Source organism: Nanorana parkeri, unplaced genomic scaffold, assembly GCF_000935625.1.
Source record: "Nanorana parkeri isolate BGI_ZX_2015 unplaced genomic scaffold, ASM93562v1 scaffold2611, whole genome shotgun sequence".
NCBI lineage: Eukaryota > Metazoa > Chordata > Amphibia > Anura > Dicroglossidae > Nanorana > Nanorana parkeri.
Genome location: NW_017308879.1, coordinates 59,608 through 81,989, shown reverse-complemented (window position 1 = coordinate 81,989; position 22,382 = coordinate 59,608). Strand labels below are relative to the sequence as shown.

The 22,382-nt window shown below is 41.2% G+C and overlaps 1 protein-coding gene across 1 annotated transcript in view; it reads right to left on the bottom strand.

Moving 5' to 3' along the window:
• ITK (IL2 inducible T-cell kinase) overlaps nt 1-22,382 on the bottom strand; it is a 37,821-nt gene that overhangs the window by 4,301 nt on the left and 11,138 nt on the right. Inside the window, exons 5-16 of the mRNA XM_018573916.1 lie at nt 13,308-13,356; nt 12,134-12,274; nt 11,164-11,229; nt 8,587-8,641; nt 6,131-6,210; nt 5,457-5,590; nt 5,231-5,305; nt 4,680-4,851; nt 3,766-3,982; nt 2,834-2,898; nt 1,237-1,355; nt 67-224 (exon numbers count right to left, since the gene is read on the bottom strand). Coding sequence (XP_018429418.1) covers nt 67-224; nt 1,237-1,355; nt 2,834-2,898; nt 3,766-3,982; nt 4,680-4,851; nt 5,231-5,305; nt 5,457-5,590; nt 6,131-6,210; nt 8,587-8,641; nt 11,164-11,229; nt 12,134-12,274; nt 13,308-13,356 — 1,331 coding nt within the window. The remainder of the gene's footprint in view (nt 1-66; nt 225-1,236; nt 1,356-2,833; nt 2,899-3,765; nt 3,983-4,679; nt 4,852-5,230; nt 5,306-5,456; nt 5,591-6,130; nt 6,211-8,586; nt 8,642-11,163; nt 11,230-12,133; nt 12,275-13,307; nt 13,357-22,382) is intronic.

Genomic DNA, 22,382 nt, shown 5'->3' with positions numbered 1-22,382 from the left:
GTGTCTCGAGTTCCTGTATGGTAACAAAGCACAATCTGAACTGTCTCTGTCTCATAACCCTCTTACCTCCTGCCAGCAGCTGAGCATGAGATGGTACGCTTTTTCTGTGGCCAGTTTAGGCTTGAAGAGTCTCAGTCCAGATGATACTTCCTTCACAGTGTCTGCATTGCTAAGGTGTTCGAAAGGTGTCTTTCCTTCACTGAATATTTCCCAAACCAGCACACCTGCATAGGAAGTAGAATTGAGCAATGTTAGCCAGAGAGTAACTAGCTATACAGATTTCAAATGATTTAAACTATCTTTAGGTTCTCTCTTGCTTGTATTAAACTGGACTTATACCAAAACAAACTTCATGCTTACACCTGGGCATAGCTAGAAACAGTTTTCTTCAGTGGCGGACTTAAGAAACAAAGGGCCCCGGTGCAAGATTTTTTTCGCCCCCCCCCCACTAACCCTGCTAACCACTAAAGAATTAATTTGCAAAATCTTGAGGCAATGTAAATAATGAAGTGTGGCCCCTTTGAAAATATATACCAGACAGGGCTGCACTCATATACTGGACACCCCCGCAACAAGACACCCTGCAGCACATTCGCCCACCGCCTCCCTCTCCCCTCGCGGCCGTTCAGTCCTCCATTCAGACTCACCCGGTATTGGATCCAGCGTCACGGCCACACAGTGTGCAGGGGGCGGGGCATGCGACACACACTCTCCTCTCCTGCCGTCTGTTACTAAGGACGCGGCCGGAGAGGAGGGGAGTCATAGGACCTGCCCCTTTGCTCAGAAGCTCCTGTGCCGGAAAAAGTGATCGCCACCGCCGCGGCCAACTTTAAAGGGCGCCGCGGCCGACTTTAAAGGGCCCCGCTCAGTCCCCTCTGCCCAGTGGCCACAATCCCCGGGAGTGGATCTCAGTGGGCCCTCCCCCAGCCTTGGGCCCCGGGCGGCGGCACCGGCCGCACCGCCGGTAGTTCCGCCACTGGTTTTCTTCTTACACTCAGGGCATACGTGCAGGATGGTCTTTATTCTCTATGACCGGGTATGACACATGCAAATCGTAGCAGAACTGAAAACTGGATCAGAATGCCACAGGTTGTAAAAACCCTCCCCAGCCTGAGCAGGTCACAGAAAATATGAAAAATATTGCTCAAAAATCTTAGGTACAGACAGGCCACTTGCATTTTCAGAAAGACAACATCATTGCCAACAGTAAATGGAATTGCTAAGTAAAAACCATACCATAAGCCCACACGTCTGATTTGCTGCTGTAGCGTGCATACTGGAAGACCTCTAGAGCTGACCATTTGACTGGAAATTTACTGCCTGATGAGCTGGTGTACTGGTCATCTAGCACAAATCTAGAAAAATATAAATAGGTTGATGAAGTATCTAAAAAGTTATGGACAACTCAGGGTCCTCAAAAGAATGGCTAACATTCAAAGGTTTCCCATATCAAATCCAAATATACATTGCATAGAGCACTGGAGAGCAGAGTAGGAAAAGGGTATTTTAAAGCATTTCAAAGCACAATAAGCCACAAATTAAGACATACGAGGGGAACGGGATTATAAAGAGATCACAAAGAGTGAGATTTTAGTTAAGTTTTAAAAACTACTATGGTCAAACTATAAATTTGCATACAGGTGAAACTCGAATAATTAGAATATTGTGCAAAGTTCATTTATTTCACTAATGCAACTTAAAAGGTGAAACTAATATATGAGATAGACTCATTACATGCAAAGCAAGATAATTCAAGCCGTGATTTGTCATAATTGTGATGATTATGGCTTACAGCTCATGAAAACCCCAAGAACCCCAAATCCACAACCTCAAAAAAGTAGATTATTACATGCAATCAATAAAACAAGGATTGTACATAGAACAATATCGGACCTCTGAAAAGTACAAGCATGCATATGTACTCAGTACTTGGTTTGGGCCCCTTTTGCAGCCATTACTGCAATTACTTTTGCACAATATTCTAATTATTCGAGTTTCACCTGTATGTGTTATAGGCTGTCCATACCAGTAAGACTGCGGTCTGCCTCTGTTACCCCCTGGAAAATTTTGTAACTGGTTGATCCAGCCAGTAGAACTATTGGATAGACACTTCCTTGATATGGTGACAATGCTGTTTCATCTGCAGTAAAATCACTGCTGCCTTGTCACTCTCGCTGCTGCAGCTGCTCAAATGCTGATACAGTTGATAGTTCTAAAAAAAGGATAGTCACGACTAGCTTCGCATACAGCCCTTTACATTGTCAGCACGTTGCTCTGTCTGCAGAAGCTTAGGATAATGTAAAAGTCCTGGTCAGTCCCTTAGACCCTCCTCCAGAACTGTCTTTGGATTTCTTACATGGCAACTTGCATTAAAATGCTTGTTTATGAATGGAAATAAACTAGAGGCTTTAGATGGACTTTATCTCTTCCATGGTGGGTCTCCTTTATTTGCATGGAAAACGTAATGGTGGCCTTACACATCCTGCTAGTTTCAGGCAAAGCAACAGATTTGAGAACCACCTAAGACCAACATATAACTCTCAGATGGCATACTGTTTACCGGAGAGCAAGACTGAGTGCTTCCGAGTGCCAGGATGGATCATTATTAGAGTTTTCCCAACATATAGGAATGTCTTTGTGTAAGTGGACACCAATCATTCCTTTACTCTATACAAAATTAAACGAATGGTTCATACCCAGGTCCACACTGCACCTCCAGCTCACAGCCGGGTTTGGGAAATGCTTGAGATGGATGTGGGAAAGACATCTGCCAAAATATGGGGTGCCTTATTAAAATAAAACATGCCATAAACAATCTGAGTAGCCCATTTACCTGGTCATGCCAAAATCTGACACTTTAACCACCAACGACTCTCCAACCAGACAGTTCCGTGCAGCCTGTGAAATATTAATACTCAGAGTTACATATAGGTATGTAGTGTGAGGACTCTCCAAATATTGTGAGGGATATAATGTACGTAAGATACAAGGATAATGCAAGTAAGATACTTACATTATCATAAGGCAAAGTACAGTAGCCCACTGCAACCAATCATCTGCCAGATTTAGACATCACTCTTATGGATGACGGGTTCAGGCAAATTGTAACGTGTACAATGAGTAGGGTAGAGCACAGGTTCAGTCCCAACTAAGGTTCGTCCGAATGTAGAAGGAAGTTTTCAGGGCCGGCCAATCATTTGCAGCCAGGTCATCCCCTGCCCCAACAAAGTGGTGCAATGCTTGTGACATTATTGACCTTTTTTGGCCACATGGCCACATTAGATCAATGTCATTGATCATTATGGTCATGTGGTCATATAAGGTCAATGATGTCACAAGCATTGCACCACTTTGTTGGGGCTGGGAATGCCCTGGCTGCAAATGATTTGCCGGCCCTGCCAACTTCCTTCAAGAGTTCAGACAAGTTCAAATTTGGCCCGAACCTGAGCTTTACCCTGCTCACCATACATGTTACAATTTGTCTGTACGATATTTAGACAATCTGCTTTAGATTTACCAAAGCTATGTAAAATAATGATCTACCTAAACTTGTCAACAATTTGTATCCAGTCAGGCAGACCCTGCACTACATAGTTCTTAGAAGGAGATTGTGAATATGATTGTATAGATTGTGAGATTGTAACATATGTGACAAGCTTAAATTTCTGAACTCAATTGTTTAATTGGATACATTTAATTGGCTGCTATGGGTTACTGGCCTTTGGCCGTACAGATAGATAGAGGTGGCGATGCAGTGGCTCTTACTAGGTCTCTGTGAATAAAATTAGAAGCCTCCAGATATTCCATGCCCTCGCAGACATCCTGGCACATCCCGAGAGCTACACTCCTTGACAGTGTCCCCTTGTTCCTGCGCAGGTAATCATTCAGACTGCCATGTTCCATATACTCAAACACAAGAAAGATTGGCATTTGTTGGGTGTATACACCAAGTAGCTGCACAAGTTTTGGGTGACACATTTTCCTGTTGAAAAGAAAGAGATAAAGAAGAGAAAGGAACAAAATATTTAGCTGAGTGGTCTTTGCAAGATGTGTCCAGGTTTGCAACTTTCTCTGAATTGCTTTATGTCTACTACACTTTACAAACATAGCCAATTAGTTACTGGGAGAGCCAATCTAAATCTATTCCTTAATCACAATGTAGAAGGCAGAGGCAATGTGCAAGGGGCAGTAAGCAACAGCACATTAGATCAATAGAGAAATTATTTTTTTAGGATGCAATGGGTTACGGCAGGTTTCAAATTGCCATACATATACAGGGTTATTCACAAAAGGGTGAAGAGTTTGGAGAAGGCAGGAGAAGTGAACAATCTAGGACAACATAGCTGATTAGGAAAAAATCTCCAATTCAGCTCACTTTCCAGTTCAGCTATGTTGTCCTAGATTGTTCACTTCTCCTGCCTTCTCCAAACCCTTCACCCTTTTGTGAATAACCCTCATAGTCTTATAATGTTTTTGTTAACTTGATTACAGTCGTTTATTAAATATGTCCATCTGCTGGCTCTTTGCTTTGCATCTGTGCACATACAGTATGTGTGCAATGCCTAGTCTCTATTTCTCTATTTCGAACATGGCCCAGTTCCCGGATATTCCATATCCACTGTATGGGAAACACCTCCACAAAATTCTGCATTGTGCTAAATTTTGTAACCGTTCCTCACATCAAAACTTGCGCTTCCTCCACAAAGTCTTCATCTGACATCATCCCTTCCCGAATCATCTTCACAGCAACTTTTCTGGTCCCTTGCCAAGATGCCAGCTTTACCACTCCGAACTGTCCACTGCCAATCTCCTGAATGAACGTCAGGTGGGTGGGATCAATCTCCCATTTACCTGTGAACAGAGAAAAACGGATTACATGTATCTGAGGCACAAGCAACAATAATACTGAAGAATTTGTGTAAATAAAGACTTGTCTTTGGTAAATACATGAGACCTGATGGGTACAGCACACAGCTACCCAAACTAGGGAATGTGGTAAATCTTGCTCTTTTCTCTGTTAATCCAATGTAAGGTAAAGATGGAATTTAGAGCTTTTTAACTGATTTGAATAAATCTCAATATATATATTGAAAATATATCTTTGCCATTAAGCCAGCAGATACAGAAGCCTGATCTGGCCATCAAGACATCAAGTCTTACATTTTACTTTGCATGCTGATCCATCAATAGTAGTATTGTCAAACAAAATATATTTATAGAGGGGGCTCACCATAGCTCAGTCCAGCTGTGACAGGGGTTTTCTCCTTCCAGCAACAGACAGGAAATCGGAGCCGTGACACCAGACCTGTGTGTATCAAAGACAATGAATGGTAATTTAAAAGGAATCCATCTATCTATCTATCTATCTATCTATCTATCTATCTATCTATCTATCTATCTATCTATCTATCTATCTATCTATCGTCCTACTAAATGATAATAAATGATATACATACCCCCTGCGTTGTGGTGGTGGTAGTTGATGAGTTGGGGTATAGTTGGAAACAGAAACTTCTCAGCCACATAGTATTTCTGAGGAGAGTCATTTGTTTGCTGGATATGATAATGCTTCACTGTGTGAATTCCTTCTCTGTAAGAAAAATAGCAGCACAAACAAGTAAGGACACACTAAAGAAACATGCTATTTTCGCTATAACATTACTATTGCCACCAATTTCTTATGTAATGTTATTTAAAATGGCCATTGATTTCTCTTTTTTACGTAATAAAGGTTTGTTAAGATTTTCAAATACAAAGTACAAAAGTAAAACAAAGGCAAACCCTACTCAAGTGTGGTGTGTAGCACAGTATGAGACCCTCGGGGAGAACGTCTCACCACCATTGTCGGGATGCAAATGAACTGCTACAAAAAGCGAATGGTATCAGCCAAGTTCCCATTGGGCATGGGATATAAAATTGATTTAGATACACTTGAAGGCTGGCCTGTAAGGGATGAATGGAAGGATGTGTAAGCATTTGGAGAATTCTGGTGCATAAAGGTTGGACCTTATAGAATAAGGGGATAAGTGGGGCATTCTGGATCTATATGTCAATGAACTGTTACGTCACATACAGAAGCACGATATGCACAATTAGGTAGTTTGTTATAGCAGATAAATAGTAATATTACCCTAGCGACTTAGTGAATATGGATACAGTGTACACTCCTGGCTGTCTTGAGTCCCGCACCATAAAAGCACCTTCTTTTCCCTGTGTCAGAACATCATAAAAATAAATTAAATAAAACAGAACACCAGAAGAAGCATACAACAAATAATAAGCAATATTGGATTTTTCTAAAATGAAATCAGCCTAATGCATATTGATTTTTTGGAAAATGGTGTTATCTTATACAGCCAATCAGATTTCAGTTGACTGCAGACATAGGAAGAAAAAGACAAATGCTGATTAGTTGCTAGAGCGTACTGCACGTTGTACATAGTCAGCAAACATCCCCCTGTTTATTGAATTGCCCTCTATATATCTATCTAAAATACAAAAGCTGAATAATGAATTGAATGTCTGAACCATGACTTATGAAAACATACCAAGTGAATAGCTGGTACGGGACAAAATGGCCGCCCTTATCAATTACCAACTGCATTACATACTGCTGTTGGGGCATGCATGACTTCGGGTAGTACACATTATTCTTCTCAATACATTATGAGGTTTTCCCCAATATTAATAATAAATGTGTTATGCATTGTTTTAGTAACCTTATGATCAGGGGCGTAACTTTAGATCATGGGGCCACATAGCAAAAATGTGATGGAGGGCACCCCCAACGACCTCTCTCTGAGCTGTCACCTTCGACACAAAGATCCCAAAGGCTCCTCTTGTGCATCAGACATCAGCTTTCCTACACTGTAGACTTTACAGAGGATTAGGGTTGTCATCAACTACTCCAAACCCTAATGATACGTTACTATGTTATCTTCACATGTTCTATATTTAATTTGCCTCACCGCCTGGGTTGCTATGGCTTTAGTTACGCCACTGCTTATGATCATGTGAATATCCTGCTTACAAAAATAGGTTCACCATTTACAATTTTTTTAACATAAAAATATTATAAATTTTTTTTTAAAGTTTAACTACTAAGTGTTGATCTGTGTATTGTCAGCTTCGTTTTAGTATAAATTATGTTATTAAAGTTAAATCCTCCTTACATTTTGCGATTTCTCTCACCACCTCATCAACATGCTCATAAAATTCAAAAACGAAAACCTTTCTGTTTTCATACCTTCTCCTTAATTGCATACTTTACCTTATTTTAAACCTAATGATGTAATCACTAGGTGTCTATGCTTCTCTATGCTATGCAGGCAGCTCATGGTCACTGGGAGGGTCTGGCGGGGTGCTGTACCTATTTCCTGAAAACAGCACCCTGCCTTAGTACTCACCCTGCCTCAGTACATTCAAGAGCCCCCTCATCTCTGATGCAAACAGTGGACTGGCGCTTTAGAGGAGTTTTATATATATATATATAGATATATATATATATAGATATATATATATATAGATCTATATATATATATATCTATATATATATAGATATATATATATATAGATCTATATATATATATATCTATATATATATAGATATATATATATATAGATCTATATATATATATATCTATATATATATAGATATATATATATATAGATCTATATATATATATATCTATATATATATAGATATATATATATATAGATCTATATATATATATATCTATATATATATAGATATATATATATATAGATCTATATATATATATATCTATATATATATAGATATATATATATATAGATCTATATATATATATATCTATATATATATAGATATATATATATATAGATCTATATATATATATATCTATATATATATAGATATATATATATATAGATATATATACTGTATATCTATGTAATATCATATGAAATATGCATATGATATTATGAATTTTATACATAAATCATGTAATTTTGAGCCAATCTTATCAGACTTTTCAATACTGATTATGATGTTTGTGCATGCATATCTTTATCCCTGAGGAAGGGGTTCCAAAACGCTTTCAGGGTGAAAAGTTTGGAGAAGGCAGGAGAAGTGAACAAATAGGACAACATAGCTGATTTAGAAAAATTCTCCAATTCAGCTCACTTTCTAGTTTAGCTATGTTGTCCTAGATTGTTCACTTCTCCTGCCTTCTCCAAACTCTTCACCCTTTTGTGGATGACCCTGTTTGTCTGATTTTCCGATTTGCTGAATAAAATCACTCTGGATAAGAACTTTAGACCTAAAGTTCTTAAATTCACATTTCCATGAGAACCCAGATACAGTTCTTGTATATTTGTACAGAAGCAATTCACCCAACCAGGTCTATCTTCATTCAGGAAAATGTATCCCTACCATTACTTTGACTTAGGGGAAGCGATATACTAACATTAGATGAAAACTGGTGTTTACCAACATAGCTTCAGCAAAAGGCACATGGGAATCGAAATCAAACATGACTTTTATTTTTAAACCAGAATTCCTGCCAAAGCTTCTTATAATATAATGCATAGAAAGCTAGAACTTGCCTGATCAATCAGAAGCCTTTCAGCTTGGTTCCTGCTAATATTTCTGTTGTACCATCTGAAAACAAAGAGGCAGATTAACATATACATGCCAAGGCCAGCATTAGTGAATTACAAAATGGTTCATAAGAAGGAAAACCTGGGCAGGGAATGGAGAGAAAAATTCATCTAAGAAGTTCCCCACTGAACCCCACTGGTTAGTCCCTGGGCCAACTAGTCTGAAGAGTGGGTTCTCAATGTGCCAAGGGACCAAAAAATAAAGAGTGAAACACTTATTTTTGGTTATTATTGGTTATGAATGTAAACAGGGCTGTCCCTGTTGTGTAACGGTATCAGCCAAATGATCAGACAAGTAGTGATGTGCAATTTCCACTTTACTAAACAATGAAAATCAACATAAATTGCACAGGGGATCATATGAACAAAACGTTAATATGAACAGTAAGGAAAACAGGGATAGAACATATGAAAACAATTCTACTGCAGTTATACTAATGGCCACTAGATGGCAGCAGGGTATTCTGAGTTCAGTTTACTGAGAGAAAAGGGAGATACAGAATCTCACGTGTCCAGTATAAGGAATCGTTCGTTCAACAAACTGTTAGCTGAGTGTATCTCCTGCTGGCACAGACTTCACACTGGCACTGCTGCTGCTGGCTTCGGTCAGGGGGTTCTGGTGACTGTAGATAGGGCCACCCCTCCAAATGGACTGTAACAGAGGCCTCTCCAGTGACTGGGGCTTGGACAGATGCTTTGCGCTCACTGTTGGTGGCCCGCACACCAGACTTAACAGGGGAGGACCCTGCACCTGGGGACAGCTCACTTGCCCAGTCACTGCTGTCCCATCGGGCAGGGTCTCTCTAAGCACAAGAAGCCGGGAGGAGCTGGCATTTATATCCCCTGGACATGTCCAGGAACTCAGGGGATGCTGGGAGGATTGTGGGGAGTTGAGTTAAAGGGACCTGCACCTGAATATGAATAAATAACTTTTTGCTGTTGAATATGAATAAATTCATATAACGCCACATCCCTATAATGAGGCAACCCAGGGTTGTTGCCTCAGACAGCTTCTCTTTTGGTCATGGGCCTGCCACCCTGTTTCTGGCTAGAGTGTCCCAGGTTGCAAGAGCCAGGAGATGAGATGTGTAAGTGCCATAAACATCTCCCAGCCCAGATCTTAGCAACCTGGGACACTCTGGCTGGCACCCCACCCAGCTTATGGCAACCAGTGATGTCAATGAGCTGGGTAGTATTATCTTCTTTTAAGAAGGCTTTACTGTGTTCAAAATGGCATGACCCAATGTTTTACAACATCCAGGGATAAATATTTAGAAATTGTAGGAATTATTACATTCTAACGTTAGATGGCAGTTAGAGAATCTTATAGAGGCTTATACACCAAGAAGAGGATGTGGTCCACAAAGGCATGGAGTAGAAAGACCTAGCTGTCAGGCAGAGTATACCTTTAAAGGAGAACTATGAGATGAGTGATTTCCACTCACCTCATAGTTCTAAGCCGACCTGTGACAATGAGACTGTCACAGGTCGGCTCAGTAGATCGGGAGGTGAGGGAACACATACCGGGTTCCCTCACCTCTCGATCCTGTCACGGCTCTCTGCCGTGACAGGGGGAGGGGCTGGATTCCCCTCTCCCCACTCCGATCTGCCAGCGCTGACTGGCGGAACGGACGGGGGAGGGGGCGGGTACAGCTAGCTCTGCCTCTAGATAGGCAGAGCCAGCTGTCACTCACGCAGCTGGGCGGATCCCGTCATCTACGTCGGGATCCGCTCCAGGTGCGGCGTCTCAGTATACCGCGAGCTGTAGCTCGCGGTATACTGAGCTAGGGTAACGGGAGGACGCTAGTTTGTGTCCTCCCGTTACCCTAAGGAGAACTATGGGGAAAAACACTGACCCCATATTTCTCCTTTAAACGGGCTAGTGTATCAAAGAGTAATAGTGTGCCTCTGTATAGTCCTGTGGGCTGTATCATAAGATCTAATTTAATCAAATAAAATCAATTTTAGTGTAGGTATAGCCACACATTTCTATTTTTTTAGTATAGTAGGGAAAGATTAAACATCTATCAGTTTATTTTTTACTGTCTATGTTCCCTTGGGGAGATTTCCCTTGACCTCCTGCTTCGGAGATGCAACAAGAAGAAAGGGGCACAAAGTGCTGGGAATTCCGTTTTTAGGCAGTTGTAACTGGACGATTTACCTTCAGTTCTTTTCTCATTTTGGATTTCCCATCCTTTTCTGGTCACCAAGACAAATAGAGAGGATTAAATCTACTTAGTAGCCACCCAGATTGCAGTAAAAACCTGACAGATTCTAACCCTTCGCTAACTCTATCTAAACCTTTAAAATTAGTTTTGGCTATACATGCCCTTTCATTGTACAGCATGAATATTTTGTACTTGGTCCCCAATTCTTTATTAAGAAAAACATAGTTCCTGTTCATAAACTACATTGTCAAAGAAGCTTTATCAAAGTTGGGTCTTGGGAACCAATATGGTCTTTATAATGCTGCTTTTTACTACTTTTTTATACCCATATTTTCCAACCGGTGCCATTACTTACTCATAGGCCAGGAGACTATCTTCACTTTGCTTTGCCAAATAGCTGCTTGGAGCATAACCCGCATGCCTGAAACAAAAAGATACAAATACTGTATATTGCTATACTTCACTCTTTTTGGTCTCTATGGAGAAAAGGAGATGATTGCCGATTGGTAAGGGCCATAGAGTAGATCAATCCAATTCCATAGGCCTTTGGATCTGCAGCCACATTTGCACTTATTAACTGTCTTATATATTGACTAGCAAGAGTGTGCCCTTTTGTTAAACCGGCTCAATACAGAAAGTTGCATCACTGCTGTGGCGTCAAGCAGAGAAGTGAGCAATGGTACAGTGGCTGTGAGCATTGGGGCCTGCGTTGCAGTGGCAGTGAGTGCAGAAGTGGGCTTTGGTGTACTGGCTAATGAAGTGGGGGCAGGGGGGAGGATGGGGGTCTGGCACAATGGTGAGAGTGGGGGTTGGTGCAGGTGTGGTGCAACTGAGGTTTAGTGTTAGCTGTTACAGGGAATCTGAATGTAAAGGGGCCTAGAGTAGGACATCAGACCTGGGATCTCTGTGGCAAAAACTACTGGTGCACTTATACTAATGTATTGGCCATACTGAGCATGTTAACTGCCTGGGGATCACAAACAATGGGTAAGTCTGTTGCAAACACTATGAGGGTTATTGGCGGTCTTGGGGATATAAAGGACACTTCTGCCAACATGTCTGTATTTTTTGAAACCCTCAGATTTATGTGGCAGCTGGGTAAAATGTTCACTTACAATTTCACAGAGATATCGGAGAGATATGTGTCTAAATTTCATCAGGGAGAGGCCAGGTTTGATGCAGTATTTGACCTTTGGCAAGTATGCTGCTGTAGCAAACACAATTCAAAACCCCTTTTACATCAAACTCTTTTGACCCCAAAAAAATGACATACTGAAACCCCCAAATTTTAAAACGATTGGGTGAGCTCATCAGTGTCCACCTACCCATTCTTATCCTTTACTTTCCACCAGTTTGGTTCAGAAGTGTCCAGTAACAGATATTCTTCTCCTCTGCGGAGTGCCAGCTCTGCCGAATTTTCTGTCGTGTAATCGTATAATGCCAGGGACCAGCCAGGCTCTAAGTTGCTTATCTGGAAATTTAAAAATGAGATAACTATTTTTAGATAATTGTATCCAAGTGACAGATGCAGATTCCACAACTTCCCCTTCTTAGTCAAAAATTGTAACTTATTTTTAATATATAGCTGTTTAGATCTCTAAATAATGTCTATGTTGTTACAGTTTATGCAACTAGGAGAGTTGCAAAGCTCCAAAGCTCCTAAGTCAGGCACACATTGTTGTCTGTATACACCTTGATAATTGAGTATCAGTTGGATCTATGCTTTGTTCAACCATTGCAGGGCTTTTCCAAATTTAAACCTGCTCAGCTATGACATACTGAGGCCCGTAACTTTGATGGGTAGCCTCATTGTTTGCTAGTAAGTTGCAGTAGAGGCAACCCTGGGCTGCCAATCAAAGAAGCTGTTATAATATTGCACAGCAGGTTTCAGTTCTCTCTGTGCTGTATGTAAAAGAACATGTTTTCCTGTCTTTTACCTGTTCACCACTTTTGAACAGACCTCAGATTCACTCCAAAGCTCAACTCTATCTTTCAAACAAATGGAAATACAATGGCCCATCAGGTGTAAAATAAAAAGCAACTATGACTGCAATACTCACCTCTTCTCCAAAGCTATCCCTCGCAGATTCACCACTTTACAATACAGCCTTAGTCCTTTTCTGGGTTGCATGATCCTCACCATCATCCAAACCTCTTCCAGTGAACCCAGAAACCAGGTTCACTCAAGCCCAACACCATCTTTCAAAAGAATGGAAAAACAATAGCCCATCAGGGGTAAAATAAAAAGCAACTCTGGCTGCAATACTCACCTCTTCTCCAAAGCTGTCCCTCGCAGATTCACAGCTTTACGATACAGCCCTAGTCCTTTTCTGGGTTGCATGACGCTCAGCATCATCCAAACCTCCAGTGAACCCAGACCATCATGGACATGCCCCCTAGGGGCTTGTTTTCACATTGGCCTAGACAGAGATTTCTGATTTACTGTATAGTACCAAGTTATAGAGACTCTGTATACAAGTTCAACATAAAGTCACATACATGAAAACACTCACCCTGTTGTCGTCTGGGGTGGGAGGCAGAGGTTTCCCTTAAAAAAAAGGAAACAGAAAATGTAAAATCCTAGAAAAAACATTGCATTTAATTAAAATTAATAAAGGACAGATCCATATGGTGTATGGGACTGTGGTACCTCACCATTAACAGAAGAATGTAAACATTGTTTTATTAAGAGCAGTACAGAAGAAATTAGTTCAATAGAAATATGAAATGTTAGCACTGCATGTTTTATTATCTTACCTATGAATAATTTGTATTTAGTAAGTACATAGTGTCCACCATATTTGTATATTATATCAACAGGTTTGACCTGTTTTGTTGGGCTGTACAATGGTTGTGCCTTGCTGACCCAAGCCTACTAGACAGGGTGTAACTTGCTGGAGAACAACAGACTCTTTACAGTCACCAATGACAGAAAAACCTACACTGTTCAATTTGCCAGAGACCATGTGATCTTTTACTAGGCTTTGGGTAACATAAGAGAGCTTGGGTGCTATAGCTTTTATACACAGCAAGAAGGAGGTAATTGCTTAAATTCAAAATAACAATTTACCCTATTGATTAATGTGAAATCTGCACTTTATTGACAGGTCCACTTTACAGCAGCTTGGACAGTTTTTGATTATAAGGGTTTGTACCAGGGCCAATAGGATCAAATCCCTGAAATCTAGTCCTTGGTAAGTTTTATGGTTTAGATTTTCTGACCACCCCGTATGAAATGCTTTACTATAGAGTAACATAAGAAAAGTAATACAAGTGCAGATATTCTGTATGGTATTTTGTCTTCTAAAAACTCAAAATGATCCTCTCACTTCTTCTTTTCACAAACTGTGTGTGAAACTGTCCTGTTGTGTGACAATGAGTTCTGTCTAGTGATTTAAGAATTCCTAACCTAAAGCTCGAGATTTCATAAAAACTCTAGGAATGTCTTTCCACAAAGAAAATGTATCTGGAAGATTAGAGTAAAGCTCTGTTCTATATAGTGCCGGGTTATTTCTCTAAACAACATGGCTTATGATTTTATTACATTGATCGTATTCTTTTCTTAAAGGAGAACTATGGGGTCAGGACTTTTCCCCATAGTTCTCCTTAGGGTAACGGGAGGACACAAACTAGCGTCCTCCCGTCACCCTAAGCTCAGTATACCGCGAGCTGTAGTGAGACACCGCAGCCGGAGCGGATCCCGACATCGATGTCGAGATCCGCCCAGCTGCGTGAGTGACAGCTGGCTCGGCCTATCTAGAGGCATAGCCAGCTGTACCCGCCCCCTCCCCCGTCCGTTCCGCCAGTCAGCACTGGTGGATCGGAGCAGGGAGGGGGGAATCCAGCCCCTCCCCTGTCACGGCAGAGAGCCGTGACAGGATCGAGAAGTGAGCGAACACGGGTATGTGTTCGCTCACTTCCCGATCTACTGAGCCGACCTGTGACAGTCTCAGTCACAGGTCGGCTAGAACTATGAGGTGAGTGAAAACCACTCACCTCATAGTTCTCCTTTAAGTGCTTTCATAGAGAACATGGGGCAAGTCATTAGTTCCTGTCTCAAAATGAGAACATACATACCCACAATGGTCCCTATTTTCATCTTTCATTCTAACTTGGTAAATTGTGATCATTAAAGCTTAGTGTGTTCCCCTTTGTTATCATAACTCGGGTTTGACTGTATATGTTTATAAATCCATGTTTTTTCTTATTTTAGGATGGAGTTTGGAAGGTTGGAACTCCTGTCAGGTTTTTATTGCTGTCTGTGTCCCTGTTGGGGAGAAGTAGAAAGGTTCTTGTCACACTCCCATGTAATAGGAAAGGTGCTCGTAATGACTGCGGATGGCACCACTGTATGCATAAGATAAATGTGAAAGATGTCACCAGCACACCGAAAATCCTTTTGGACTCATCAAATGCTCATTTTATTGAACAAGTTGTCAGAATGGATATAAGCGCTTTCGGGACCCTCGCAGGGTCCCTTCATCAGGCTTCAGCATTGATGTCAACATCAGGCTTCTGCATTCAATGCTGAAGCCTGATGAAGGAACCCTGCGAGGTCAGAGTACAGTCTGAATGAGTCAGATGACTTCCACTGATTTTCACCAGGTGTGGATTGGATCATCATCTGGTTTGCGGTCTGCACGATTTTTTCTGATTGAAGATCACTTTTCAGTTCACTTTTATCACTGGATTTGGAAGTCATCTGTCTCATTCAGACTGTACTCCGACTTATATCCGCATTAGACTTGTTATCACAAGGATTGGGTCACATTATATTTATCATTTTCACTATTTTTGCATGATTTGTGATTATATAGAGTTTGCTACGTTCAAAAATATCTCTCGGTACTGAGAATTTAATATGTTATGTCACATTGTTCCTTTCACTATTCACGATTAATGTATGAATTTTAGAGCTCAGCACATGATAGTAGTTTAATTATTGTACCCTGTAATAAATGTCTATTCATAATATAAATATGTTATGCAAAGAAGGAAAGAGCTGCATAAACCATCAGTTTGTAAAAAATAAGCTTAAAATAATACTTTTAAATATAAAAATACCCGTTATATAATTGTTCCTGTAATGTAATGTAATGATGAGATTTGAGATAAATTTTGTCTCCTAACAGGAAAGTGTTATGTGGGGAAAAGTGGGGATAAACAAAAGTAAATGGTACTTTGACATTCTCTGCATTTTACAATGAGTCCAAGGGGTACAAGGAATCATGTGAAAGGTTTTGTGTACTCTGTAAAACATACCGTAACTCCCAATTTGAGATAAGAAATTGGAACACCTCCTTGCCCCCTTTTCTTTCTTCACCCCCTTGCCACCTGGCACACTGCTTTCCGGACTCCCTTATCTGGATAGTTCCCTCTCCTCGAGATGGATCCCCGTTTTGAGGAACCTGGAGAAACTATAGTCAAAACTATGACCCACCTGACGATAGTTATTGTCCCCATGTACCTATGTTATTTGCATCATGGTTTTGACCGCTATACCGTGTATCTTACCTTCTGTCAAAATTCAATAAAAACTTTGAAACAAAGAAATTGGGACACCTTCCAGTACAATGTATTTAGGCAATGGACACATCCTCACCATGGCCTCAGTTATACAGATCATTAAGGATTTATATACCAAAAATGAATGGTAAAACCCAGCATTGTTTTTTTTTCACAATTACTTTTTATTTATTTTGACGTTTCAAAATAGCAAACAAGATAAATAAAAGATAACTTAAGGATTTTATTGCAGAAAAACACTTTATGGTAGGTAAGTAGCACATTTTCATAGATATCTGTACATCAGACCAAAAAGTGGGAAAGCTGAGGAGGGAAGAGGGACGGCGGGATCTGGTTCCAATACAGGACAGTTGAGAGGTATGTGTAAAATGCTACATAATGACTATATCAATAAAGAAAATACTTGTCCCCCCTTGGTCCCTGGAGAAACAAACCGCGGGGTCTACCCCCTCTACCTAGCCTCTAGCTCTTCAGACCTTGTTGACCCCAGCCTCACTTTGCCGGCCACCCACTCACCTTGGAAATCCGAGACCCCGCTTATCACCTGCATGGTCCCCCCCGCCCCTGGGATCAGCTTAGTTTGGATGTGGGGAACCGCTACACCGGTTCACTGTACAGGTCATTCCCCCCTGCTGGTCCATGGGTGAGGGGCTATGCGGTTTAGGCCACCGTAGTATGTCTTTTTATTATTGCCGCAAATGTGTTATACTTGTGTGCAGACGATTTATCTCTATACTGGTCCCGGTGTATGGGATTGTACACCTTTTTGTTTATGTCTATTTGTATTTGTTAAAAAAACCTGTTAAATAAAAGAATTTATAAAAAAAATAAAAATAAAGAAAATACATATTTGTAGTGTGAGTTTGTAAAACAAAATTCAAAACAAAGAACTCGACCCTCGTATTACTACAGACCAGATCCTCATTCACCAAATTACTATGTTAGACCACATTCATGCTTTTCAGCAACAACAAACAGAATTCATTGTCACTTCCTGTCCCCTTTGGAAATTCCCTGCCTAACCTTAACGTCACTTCATCTGTTTCTGAAACCACCAATAGGTCTCTCGCCCTCGCTTTCCTTTCCCAGCTGCACCCAGTCTAAAAACAATTACATCTTTATCTTCAATCCCTCTACCAGTTCACTAATTTATACTACTATAGTTCAATTCAATGATCAGCCAAAGCTTCATGTCAGAGATTTACAGAACTCTGGGCAAAACTCAATAATAATACAAACAACAAGTGTATATTAATACACAATTAAAAATTCCCTAAATCTGTGGCCCTTAGCAAAAGAATTAAACTTTACAGGGTTATTCGCCAAGCTGCCAAAAGCAGCCGAGTGAATAACCCAGCCGAAGTGAAGTGAGCCATACGCTGTTCGGCTATTCACTTCTTCTCAGTACTGCTGATTTACTCTGCATGTTCGGATGAGCCGAAGTGCAGAAGGAGTTCGACTCATCCAATCCAACATCTGGATCGGCTGAGCCTGAAGCTCCAGCAGCTCACTCGCTGCTGTTCGTCCCTATTCTCAGGGGCCGAACGCCAGTGAGTGAAAAGCCGAATGCCGCCGAGCTATATTCGGCTTGGCTATTCTGCTCGGTATCTCGGTACTAGAAAATAAGTGAAATAAAGAAGAAAAAAAAGTTGAAAATTGTTTTAAAATGTATGAAAATTAAAAAGAAATGAAAATAAAAAAAAGAGAAAATGAAAAATAATTTTAAAAAACACCGGCAAAGATTCCGGCAAAAGAAAAACAATTGGGCGGAGTTAGCAGTGACAGCTAGCTCTGCCCAACTGTTTTCTATTGGCCACCTCCGCCAGGTCCCGGCCAATGAATAACAACTGGGCAGAGCCGGACGTGACATCATGGCCGGCTCCGCCCAGTTGTTATTTTTTTAATGACAGATCAGCGTCCCCAGATCATTTGGGGACGCTAATCTGTCATTACAACTGGGCAGAGCCAGCTGTGACCTCACGGCTGGTTCCGCCCAGCTGTCATTTGCGGGGCAAATGGCCGGCCTCCAGCAGGCTGCTTTCCCCACTTCGGCTGTCACTTCGGCTCAGTTGAGCCGAAGCATATGCCTTTGGCTCGGCTGAGCCGCTCGGCTGCTATACAGGCTATTATGAATAGCACGTACAGCAGACCTTCGGTTCGACTGAACCGAAGGGCTCCGGCGGTCGAAGGATCTGCCGAAGCTACGGCGGTATCCTTCGGCTCAATAGTGAATAACCCATTATAATGTTTTGAGGTTTGGACAAAAATGTATCCATGGCACACAATGTAGTTCCATGCAGTAGTTGGTCCACCAATACAGCTAAGGTCTTGCTTTAGCTGCAGGTTGCCCATATGAAATCATCTGTTTTAATGTGGCACTGTAAGACAAGTCACAATCTAAAACAAAGCAAATAAACATAACCTTATATTATCACTTTATTAGGTTTTTTATGTTTTGAGTGTAGCTTGCCATTGATTGAAAATCTGTTTGTATAGATGATTTAAGTGTATGGAAAAATTAGATCTAAGGTTGGAAACAAAATGAAAATTCAGACAGGACATAGAATACGTAGAACATAGATATGTTGCTTGTTCGGTGTCAGACACAAAGATCATATGATAAAGTCTACAGAGAGAACAAGCTGGCAGAGCATCTTAATGTCCAAACTTGTAAAATTTTATTATTCTAGGAGAAGCTGCTCAAAGCACCACGTGGAACCAATTATAACGCATTTTACCCTCTACTGGAGCCCAAATGTCAGAGGAGGCTTCAGCTGGGGCTTTGGGTGCTGTACATAGCTTCCTTCCATCACAACACCCAGTTTCAGTACATTGCAGTATTTTTGCAGATCGCACTGGACTGGAACGTAGGCACTAATGTGCCTGCGTTTCGGGTGCAGGCGATCGCACTGCGGGCGGGGGGCGTGGCTGTGGTGCCATTGACTTCAATGCACTGCCGCGCCCACCTCCCGCGTCTGATGGCTTGCATTCCAGTGCGTTCCAGAGGCCGAACGTATTGGAACACGGACTTTGTGGTGTGAACCGGCCCTAAGTAATTTCAATATAGGAGAGGAGCCTGTACAACACTAAAGGTAATGCTAGAGTTCAGCTTTAACAATAGCGACAAACATGGCAGCTGCCTCGGGCCCACCACTTCAAAGTGGGTCCTCCAGCCCCTGCTTTGCAGGGCCCCTCACAACCAAAGAGTTGCCTTGCCCATGGCTATGCAGAAGCACCTGTACATCCACCATGCTCTTTCAGACCTCAGATCAGAGTGGCAAAACCAAGGGGACGCCTAGGCTCCTCCTCAGTCTTGTCAATTGTTTTTGCTGTCTTTGACATCATTAGGCAGATTCACTTTTTCTGTTGAGCCATTGTCACCAAGACAGAAAGTGATGTGAACTTCAAAATTTTAGAGTTGTCGCCAAAACAAGAGGTGAGGGGAAATCTTCCACTGGGAGCACCAATTCCAATGACAACTCTTCAAGAAGGGAATTCACCTCACTTTGTATAGATTTCCTCTTACTTTCTGTTACATCTCTGAGACTGGAAACAAGGTTAAATCTCCCCAACAATACACAGACAACAACAAATAAACTGACAAGTGTTCTAACCTTTCATACTCTACCCAACACAAAACAAAAAAGTTAGGGCTAGACATACATGTTACGTTGCCCACATAGTTGAAGTCCTTCTCTAATAACCAGCCTTGCTTCCTCATAGTTTCTGTGCCTCTGCCCACAACAGCAATCATTCTGAGAAACACAATACTGACCCTTTCCTGAAGTAGTAATCATTTCACAACCTACTCTGGCTTCCACTCACAACAGGAAAATATGTTTCACTGTTCACGGAAAAACAGCACCAAGCATAAAAATATGTTTAAATCAGCATTTTACTGGTAGTATCTAAAAAATCCAATTAAAAATGTTTAAAGTTGAACTCCTGATGTAAATATTTATGTACACTTACATTGGCCCAGCTTGGCACAATGTAAGTATACACTGTGGTAAGTATACATTGTGATATGACCAAGGGGACCCTGTAAAACACTACAATGTCTTACAGCGATCCTCCAGGTCCATTGTGCTGAACAACTTCGGTGAAAACACAGTGAACGCCTAGCATTTTTAGCAATGAGTACTACACATTATATCATTGGACAAGGAAGGGGTGATGTTATGATGTCACTGCCCCTCATCTTATCAGAAAATACCTAGTATTAATTAATAGAAATATTAGTGATTTGTTGAATGGCCATTGTGCCGAGTGAATGACCACCTGTGCTTTCAGAGCGGAGGGGAAGATGCTTTGCATACAGGACCCAAAAGATCACTCTAAAGGTGCCAATACGGGTGATCCCGCGATCGTAAGATAATCGGCAGGTGTATGGGCAGCGTGCGACCTCTTCTACTGTAAGGTCGCACGACATTCGTCTTCCGAGCATGCTTGAAAACCTGCCGAAAATCGTACGATTTTCGGCGGGTTAGTGGCGTGCTCGGGAGACAAATGGCGCACTGGCCGGTGTGCGCAAGCGCACACTGCCTGCTCAACACTGCAATCATCGGAAGCCCTCCCCTCAGCGGGAGGGGCTTGCTATGATCGCAAGTACGATCTGCCTGTCCAAGATGGGCAGATCGTACGAAATTTTAATTGCCTTACAACCATCGCACAACGAAAGTCGTGCGACGGTTGTAAGGTGTATGGCCAGCTTAAGACTAGCTACTACAGTGTTTTATAGGATCCCCGTGGCCCTACCAGGTATAAAATATGTATACATTGGACCAAGCTAGACCAGTGTAAGTATACATAAACATTTATACCTGGAGTTCAGCTTTAAGCATGCTGGACAGTTGATTATTATTATTATTCAAGATTTATATAGCGCCAACAGTTTGTGCAGTGCTTTACAATATAAGGAAGACACTACAATCACAATACAATTCAGGACAAGATGGTAAGGAGGGACCTGCCCGTGTCAGCTTACAATTGATTTGGTGTGTTGGAATTTTGATGTCATAATTCATTTTGGAAATATAAGTAGTTTGTAAAACTGCTAGACAATTACCTAAGCACAGATGTAATTGTCTTGTTCATTTTGTACACATAAAATATTTCATCATGAGATATGTATGAGATGGTTGTATGCAGGGCACTCAGTGTCTGTCTTATTGAGGCTCAGTTCTGCTCAAAAATTCAATGTTCTCTTGCAGGAACAGTAACATTTTGTGTAAGCCAATGGGATAGCACAGCATGAACACGTGAGTGATACACAAAGTGATTCTCAGCAAAAAACAAAATGTGTACAGAGGCTGTCAGTATAGTAAAACCTTTTAAGAACCTGAAGATGGGGGGGGGTCTTGGTTGGTGTATAAAAACATGGGGCTAGTGTCCTCCTTTTGACATCCATGTGAACATACTCTTGGCTACAAAAATGCTTACACAGAATGTGAATTAGAACAGGAAATGAAAGTGTTTTTCCACTTGAAAGACTCTACCAGCTAAAATGTTTATACACTGTTTGTCTGTGTCTCCTTCAAAGCCTGTTGCCCTTATGTTGTGTACTGGTGTTACAGGATAATACAGAAAAATAGGACATTGGGTGAACCACTAGTGCATTAACAGAAATAAATATTTTACATATATTACACTCACAAATATTATAAGTAGCCAGGTATGTCAGTATCTCACCAATGACCTGGCTACTTTTAACACTGTACTTGTGAGTGTTATACAGTATATGTAAAATATTTATTTTTGGTAATGCTCAGTCAATGCACTAGTGGTGACTCAGTGTCCTGTTTTTCTGTTTTACCCAGTTGAGGTCCCTCCACAGCATTTACTATGTAGCTGCCAAATTACTGCATTTAACCTATCTTCAGTCCTTGATGCCATTGGGGTATGACTTACTAGTGTGTGCACTAAAACTGTTGTGAACTGAAGGCCTCTGGAAGCAAAGGATGCAGAGTTGGCCAATGACTTTATGTAATCTACTGGTGTTACAGACACAGGATGTGAGGAGATCAAGTCAGGTTACAGACAGAAATT